The sequence below is a fragment of the Caretta caretta genome, chromosome 11, assembly GCF_965140235.1.
Source record: "Caretta caretta isolate rCarCar2 chromosome 11, rCarCar1.hap1, whole genome shotgun sequence".
NCBI classification, from domain to species: Eukaryota; Metazoa; Chordata; order Testudines; family Cheloniidae; genus Caretta; species Caretta caretta.
Genome location: NC_134216.1, coordinates 13,973,884 through 13,982,089, shown reverse-complemented (window position 1 = coordinate 13,982,089; position 8,206 = coordinate 13,973,884). Strand labels below are relative to the sequence as shown.

General features: G+C 54.7%; 1 protein-coding gene across 3 annotated transcripts; it reads right to left on the bottom strand.

Annotated features, from left to right (window-relative positions):
- Window positions 1–395: 395 nt before the first annotated feature.
- C1QL2 (complement C1q like 2) lies at window positions 396–6,097 on the bottom strand. 3 transcript variants are annotated; one of them, XM_048870191.2, is made up of 3 exons: window positions 5,150–6,097; window positions 4,018–4,790; window positions 396–1,093 (listed from the first exon to the last, which is right to left on the bottom strand). In XM_048870191.2, exons 2-3 carry the CDS (start codon window positions 4,669–4,671, stop codon window positions 914–916), a joined length of 834 nt encoding a protein of 277 aa, XP_048726148.1. In that variant the 5' UTR covers window positions 4,672–4,790; window positions 5,150–6,097; the 3' UTR covers window positions 396–913. The 3 variants fall into 3 exon arrangements, with proteins under 3 accessions (XP_048726148.1, XP_048726149.1, XP_074973867.1); XM_048870192.2 differs by having other exon boundaries at window positions 5,472–6,097; XM_075117766.1 differs by lacking the exon at window positions 5,150–6,097 and adding an exon at window positions 4,910–5,071.
- Window positions 6,098–8,206: the final 2,109 nt, after the last annotated feature.

Below are 8,206 nucleotides of genomic sequence, written 5' to 3'. Positions count from 1 at the left end.
ATCATAGAAGATCAGGGTGGGAAGGGACCTCAGGAGGTCATCTAGTCCAACCCCCTGCTCAAAGCAGGACCAATCCCCAATTTTTGCCCCAGATCCCTAAATGGCCCCCTCAAGGATTGAACTTACAACCCTGGGTTTAGCAGGCCAATGCTCAAACCACTGAGCTATCCGAAGATATAAAATTTGGATGACAATGTGTACTTTCTCCTTTTAAAACTACGCAAAAGATCAGATCCCCCCCCCCACCCCCTCTATTAACACTAACTGAGACTGGAGTAGGGGCTCTCTTACTAACTTTCAATTCTGCTGCAGACGTGAAAGGTTAAAGTGCCCACAACTGCCCCCACCACCTATCGCCCTTTGCAGCTTTGGAACAGACACACAGCGAGAAACCATTGTCTAAAAACATAATTTAATATGATTTTTTTGGTGGTGGTGGTTAGATTGTTTGCCAGACAGGAACAGAGACTTGACGTTCACTACATCATCATTCACACGAGTATTGCATTGCATGGAAAAGGAAAGAAGAAAGTTACACTTGACCCCATACAAACAAACAAACGGCGTACGAAGAACCAATGCATGTTATAATTCAGTCCCACTCTTCAGATCAATCAATCAATCAATCAAGATGATAGTAATAAAGCAAAATGTGCCAAGACTGAGCAGTTCTAACGTAGTGTGACAGGTTTACCCTGGAATCTTTTATACACTCATGGAACCAAGGTGCTGGTCAGTTTCAAGCAGCTGATCTCATTGTGTAACAAACACAAGGACAGAGATACACCAAGGGCTGGGGTGGGGGCTCGCTTGTTTTGTGTCCACCGATCAGATGTACAAATGGAGAAGGACGCGAAACTGACCCGTAGAGACAGTGGCGGGGGAGGTGGGTACAATGCAACCGGCCCCCCTTTTAATCGGGGTATAAAAGAAAGCCAGAGAAAGTGCTGTACTTATTGTTGTTGCCGCCGTGTGCTTTGCCGCCGTCCAGCTTGACGTACACCTCGTCCCCCGACTCCAGGTGCAGCACCGCGCTGTTGCTGGCATAGTCGTAGTTCTGATCGGCGTCCTGCGCAATGGCACTGGCCCGCACCTGCGAACCAGCCAACGGGGGGGGGGGCCTCAGGCGCTGCCCCCGCTCGCCCCCCACATCACCCCCCTACCCCCAAATCCTCCACACCTGCCTCTCTCCTTCCCCCTCTCGCTCGCACTCTTTCAAGGCCAGCTAACCCCTTCCCCTCTTTGCCCCTTTCCCTCTCTAGCCACCAACAGCCTCCTTACCTCTTTGTACCTATTTCCCCTCTAACCTACCTCCTTCCCCCACTTCGCCTCTTTAACCCACCGTCAGCCTTCGTCACCTTTTTTCCTCCTCCCCCTCTTTAACCCTCCCACCAGCCTCTCCTCATTTAAAACCCCATCTTCTCCTTTCCCTCCTTCACCCCCTTTAGCCCCCAACTACTCTGTCCCTCTTCATCTTCCCTTTCCTCCGGGGCCCTTCTCCTTGACACATATTTATTTCCTCCTCCTCTTCCACTTCCCAGACCACTTCCCCCCCCCCCCCCCCCCACACACACACACATACACTTTCCTTTCACTCACTTCTGCACATTCAGCCCCCTCCCCACGGCAGGCACACCGAGAGCTCGCCTTGGCACAGCCTGCCTGCCAGACAGGCCATTCACTAGACAGCGTGCAGCTGGGAAAAGTTTCCTGCACGTCTCAATCTCATTCCCCCTTGTTCCAGGTAGCGGAGTTTCTAAAGTGTAGGGTAACTGTCCCCGGTAAGGTAACTTGTCACCTGGAGGATCCTGGAGGGTGGGGAGGGGCGGCCTTGCCCAGGCTGACACAGAGGAAAGTCAGGGCAGGAAAGAAAAGTCTGTTCTCAGAAGTGGAAAATCACTACATTTAAGGAAGGGAGGGGGTAATGAAAAGGTCCGGTCCCCTGTACCCCAGATCCCAGGAGCCAGTGTGGAAGGCTCTCTGAAACTGTCCTGGAGCCAGTGGGGTTCCAGGCAAAGAGGGAGGGACCCAGGGCAGGGAAAAGAGTCACACACACAAGAGGGAAGTATCCAGGAGAGAGGGAGTCCGAGAGCCAGGAGAGGCCACGAGATAGCGCGATGGGGCAATCTGTCAACATGCACTGAGCAGAGGTTCCCAAGCACACAGGCGGGGACAGAAATGCCGGGGCACAGGGAGCCAGGGACAGGATGGCAGTCTCACAGGTTTCTGCCCATATGGTGATGCCATCCCCTTAGGAGGATGTCGTGAGCACAGGGCACAGGATCGGGGCAGGGTGTCCTGCACTGGGAGGGTGGGAGTAGGGTCCTGGGCACAGGGAGGCTGGCTGCCCTTGACAAAGTGGCACAGGAAAGGGGTATCCAACTCTCAGCACTTATAAAGATCACACTCAGGAGGGCATCGCGGGCACAATGGGGAGACAAGTAGCCCGGGAGTAAGGTGCCAGGGCACAAGAATGTTCCTAAGTGCTATAGGTACCCAGGTGGGGGGTGAGGATCCCAGGCCCAGTGGGTCAGAGTGCTGGTGTCCAGGGCTCAGGGTGGGGAGGGTCCCAGGAACGGGGGGATGAGGGTGCTGGTGTTCCAGCCACAGGAGGGTGAGGGACCCTGGCACAGACTGAGGTTCCCAGACACAGCATATGACTGGGCCAGTGTCCCAGGCATGAGGTGAGAGTCCAGGGCTCAGGTGCTGAGAGTCCCAGGCACAGACGGGTCAGAGTCCTGGGAATAGGGGGTGTGGAGATGCCATTGTCACAGGCATGGGGTGAGGGTCACGGGAACAGGGGTGAGGTTAGAGTCCCAGCACAGGGAGTGAAGGGCCTGGGCACAGGGGAGGAGGGTCCCAGCACAGGGGGAAGGGGAGGATCCTGGGCATACAAGGGTGCTGGTATCCCAGGCACATGGGGTGAGGAGCATGGGGGAGGTGAGGAGCATGCGGGGAGGGTCCCAGCCCAACCCAAAGCAGAGGATCCCAGGCACAGGGCTGAGAGTCCTGGGTATGGAGGGGTAGGGGACGGCGTGGGGAGAGGTGAGGGTACCAGGAGCATGGGGTTGCGGTGTCCTGGGCTCAGAGGGTGGGGGCACAAGGGAGTGAGGGTCCAGAGCATGAGGTGGGGGGAATAAGGGTCCCAGCTCAGGGCTGAGGGTCCTGGTAAATGCTGAGGGTCCCAGCCCATGGCGGTGGCGGGGGGAGGTGGTTCCAGTAAAGGCGGAGGGTGCTGGCCCCAGGCGGAGGGGGGAGGGATGAGGGTCCCAGAGTGGCGTGGGGGGAAGGGTCACAGGCACATGGGGTACGGGTGTCCTGGGCCTAGAGGACAAGGGGCACTGGAGTGAGGACATAGGTGCTGGCACTAGGGTGCTGCCGCACTCCCTGGCTTAACGTAGTTTCCCTCAGATACAGGGTTTTTCCAGTTTGAATCAGGAGGGTCCCTGTAAAGACAGAAGGTCCCAGGCAGGGGACAGGGCTGAAGGTCCCAGCTCGGGGTGACGGAAGGGGGGGTCCCGATCCAGGGCAGTGGAAGGAGGGATCCCGAGGGTCCCAGGCCGTGGAAGGGGCGTCCTGGCCCGGGACAGTGCAAGGGGGGCCCCGCCGGGTCCCGAGGGCCCCAGGGCAGTGGAAGGGGGGTCCCGGTTGGGGAGCGGTAGAAGGGGGGATCCCGGCCCGGGGCGGTGGAAGGAGGGATCTCGAGGGGCCCGGGGCAGTGGAAGGGGGGTCCCGGTTCGGGGTGGTGGAAGGGGGGATCCCGAGAGGCCCGGGGCGGTGGAAGGGGTGGGTCCCGGCCCGGGGAGGTAGAAGGAGGGATTCCGAGGGGCCTGGAGCAGTGGAAGGGGGGTCCCCAGGGGCCCGGGGCGGTGGAAGGGGGGTCCTGGCTCTGGGTGCTGGAAGGAGGGATTCCGAGGGGCCCGAGGCAGTGGAAGGGGGGTCCCCAGGGGCCCGGGTGATGGAAGGGGGGGTCCCGGCCCGGGATGGGGGGGATCCGGGCCAGCCCCCAGGACCCACCTGGCCGTTCTTGCAGAGATCCGCCCACATGCTGGTGCCGTCCCCGCCGCGCATGAGGATGTGGTAGGTGAAGAAGTAGATGCCCCGCACCTGGCAGCTGAACTTGCCCGTGGCCGGCTCGTAGTGGTTGCCCAGGTTGGTCACCACGTCGTCGAACTTGAGCACCTCGTAGCCCTCGTGGGGGCTCTTCAGCCCCACGTAGAAGGCGATCCGGGGGCCGCTGAAGGCCGCGCTCAGCGCCCCGCTCACCTCCCCGGCGGCGCCCGCCCCGGGGCCGCCGCCCCCTGCAGCCCCGGGGGCGCCGGCCCCGGCCACCGCCAGCCCCGGCAGCCCCGGCTTGCCCGAGTCTCCCCGCTCTCCGGGCGGCCCCCTGGGACCGGGGGGCCCCGGCTCCCCTGGCGGGCCCCGGGGCCCCGGCTTGCCCGGCCGGCCGGGCTCCCCCTTGGGTCCCGGGAGGAAGGGCGGCGGGGGGTTGGCGCTCAGGTCCTGCAGCGCCTCCACGGCGGCCGCGCTGCTGGGGCCGCCGGCCCGGGCGCTGGCGCTGCTATAGGGGTCGCAGATCATGCGGCAGGTGCCCATCATCTCGTAGTGCGCCGCGCTCTCGGGGGCCGCCTGCAGCAGCAGCGGGACGGCGATGAGCAGCGCGAGTCCCATGGCGAGGGCCAGCCCGGCCGCGGCCAGCAGCCGCTTCCTCCGGTGCCAGAGCCGGGCAGCGAGCGCGACCAGCTCCTCCTTGCTGGGCGAGGTAATGGTGACTCAGTGGCGAAGCCTCCCTGCGGGGAGGGCAGAGAAGCGGATCAGCCCCCGGCCTGGGGCAAAGCGGCTGCGCCCCCCCCTCCTATCCCGCCGCCCGCCCCCGGCTCCCCTCTAGCGGGGCCCCACTCAGCCTCACTCGGGCTCCGCTTCCCCAGGCTGCCACCGCGACTCTTGGCATCGCCCGGCCGGAGCCTGCTGCGGGGCACCTGCCAGCCCGCCCCGGGCTCTCCCGCTGGACGGGGCCACCCAGCCTTGCACCGGGCAGGCGCGGGGTCACTAGCTCCCATCCCCCTCCCTCCTATGCCCCCAACAGCAGCCTCCGCCCCCGGGGATCCCCCCTCCCAGCGGGCAGTGCCAGGCGCCAGCTGTAACTCACGAGCGAGCGGAGCGGCGGAGCAGCTCCCAGGGCACGGGCGAAACAGGTAACTTTCCCCCAAGTGTTCAGCTCAGCCCGGCCGGGAACAAGGGCCCCCGGGCCCGCTCAGCGGGCAGCCACCATCGCCACGAGCCCACCCCACGCTGGTCTGCACCAGGAGGTTTTATCCGCTCCGGCGCGGTCCCCAGGAAGGGACGGGGAGAGGCTTTTCAAGCCGGCGACTCCATCCTCCCTGCAGAATGAGCAGCGGGCGACGATCCACAGCGGGGATGGGAAGCCACCTTACACAAGAAGCCTGCCCGCTGCGTGGTGCTGCTCACACCTGCTTGCTGAGCCCATAATGTCCCGGCCAAGGTGACTTGCGCTCAGTGTTTGCTACGCTGTGATTTCTCTCCCCGCCGAGACAGAGTTGAGCTGCTGAGTTCAGAATGAAGACTGAAATCAATTATACTCTCTAGTGGTGAAGTCGGGCTCCCCTTAGACTAAATCCTGTGTTTGCTTGGATATGAACTGGATCACTGAATAGGGCTTTTCCCGTCATTAACTTAAATTACAATCTTATATTCAATACCTTTATGCATCCCAGTGATCTCTTTCCTTGGTTCTTTCCTTTGCGGCTATTCACCAGGATTTTAGAGTTTTCTATAAATGTTTTCCCCAGATCTTTCTAATGTTTTGTTAGCCATTCTCCCCCACATCACAGCCCTAGATGCTCCTCACTACCAGAATTAAGTATCTGGAACTCAATATATTCAGCAGCTAATAAAATATGATAAGTTTGGTATGACAACGTGTTCAAACTGCCTTCTGAATACCGATTCAAAACTGTTGACATTCATGGGAGATATAACACTATTTCCATTCACAAAATATCAAAGACAATGGTACTGATTATTTTCTACTTAATAGAGCTACTAGAAACTGTTGAGCTATTACATTAACTATTCTCATTCCCCACAACTTCTAGGCACCTGGTTCTGTTCTCACACAGATTTTGTCTTCCAGAGTTACTTCTTTTTTTACACCATGTGAGATCAGAAACAGCCCTAATATGTATATTTGATTTTGCCCAGCAGGAAAACAAAAAAATATAAAACTCAAACACTGGCCTTGATTCTGACCTTATTTACACTGGTGTAAAACAGGTGTAACTCCAGTCAATGGATTTACAATGATGGGGGATCAGAATCAGGTGTAACATTATTTATATATTTCCTTTGAGAGATGAAGGACCAGAACTCCAGCTAGGCTCAATCAGCACTGACTTCAAGGGAGGTATGTCAATTTACATCCTCTGAGGATCTTGCCCATAATTTGAATTGATGAAATTTTCAAATATCTTCCAATTTTTTTTAAATTTCAACTAAACACATAATTATAACCACAGAACAAAAGATATTAAGTCATGGCTGTAACTGCATTCTACCCCATTCATTTGTCAAACTTGAAAAACAAACCACTTGGTTTTATAAAGAGTTGCTATAAAAAAGACAATATTAATGGATCCACCAAGACAATGCTCCTGTCCAGAAGATGAGACTAAAGACCTGTTCACATTAAAGGAAATTCACTATAGTAATTACACTGGAGTGAACAGCTGTTGGATGCACTGTACAGGTCAGTGCAGTGGCTCTCAACCTTTCCAGACTTCTGTATCCCTTTCAGGAGTCTGATTTCTCTTGCGTACCAAGTCTCACCTCTTTTAAAAACTACTTGCTTACAAAATCAGATATAAAAATACAAAACTGTCACAGCACACTATTGCTGAAAAATTGCTTACTTTCTCATTTTTACCATATAATTATAAAATAAATCAGTTGGACTATAACTATTGTACTTACATTTCCGTGTATAGTATATTGCACAGTATAAACAAGTCATTGTAGGAAATTTTAGTTTGTACTGACTTTGCTAGTGCTTTTTATGTGGCCTGTGTTAAAACTAAGCAAATACCTAGATGTGTTGATGTGCCCCCTGGAAGACCTCTGTGTATCCCCAGGGCTATGCATGCATCTGGTTGAGAACCACTGGATCAATGCAAAGTGGAGTTCACTGAGCTTAATTCAGCAACAATACATTTACATTAAGGGTTTGCCCCAGTGTAATTATACTGATGTAGCTACCCCCATATCAATTTCCTTAAGAGTCTAAAAGGTGACAGAAGTGCCCAGTGAAGAAACAAATGACACAGAGACGATTTTATGGTAAATATGATAGTAATTTCCCAAATTACGATTTCAATTCAGAAAGGCATTAGGGAAGATGCCTAAATTGACTCAATGCCTATCACCTGGGTCATCCCCCTTTCTACAAATTGCCATTATTTCCTTTTGCTTTTCTGACTGAATGACAGTGTTGTCCAGAGAGCTCTTGCATCATTAAAAGTCTATGGGGCTCTTGCCTCTGGGCAATAAGTTATGATGCTATCCACGTATCTAATGTGAGTCTGTTGGGCACCCATCCCGCAGCTGGAAGAGAAAGTAAGGGGGTTGTTTTATTGTTACATAGATTTCCTAAGGGCTAGATTTCAGCCTGTCCCAATTTCTTGGTGCTGAAAAAAATCAATTTACTTTGGTTTCAGCACTGTTAAGGGCAGACTCTTTTGTTCTGAAAGAATAGTAAAACTTGTAGGTCAAAGGAAGCGAGTCATTTAGGGCTTAAAGTCAACAGTCCTTAGGCATCATGTGCAAATGATGGCATGTACACTTATTACAGTTGCCCCCAAAAGAACTCAGAGTCCTTCTAGGAGCTTTTATTGCAATTTAAAGAGAGGGGGAATTAAGACCTTTCAAACTGGAATGCATATGCTTATGGCCCAGATTCTTATCCCCATTACACCAGTAGGAATCGTGAATAAACCTAGTGTCTTCACTGGAGTTACTCTGGATTTATAGTGCTATATCTGAGATCAGTATTGGGGCCCTTGCCCTCAGAGTATCCCCTTATCTCTCCACATCTCAGTATGTAAAGCTGCCAGGGATATAGGTTTAACAGAAAACCTGTAAAAAAAATTGTACAGATAATTAAAGAGGGACACAAAATTACAGGAACCAGGTC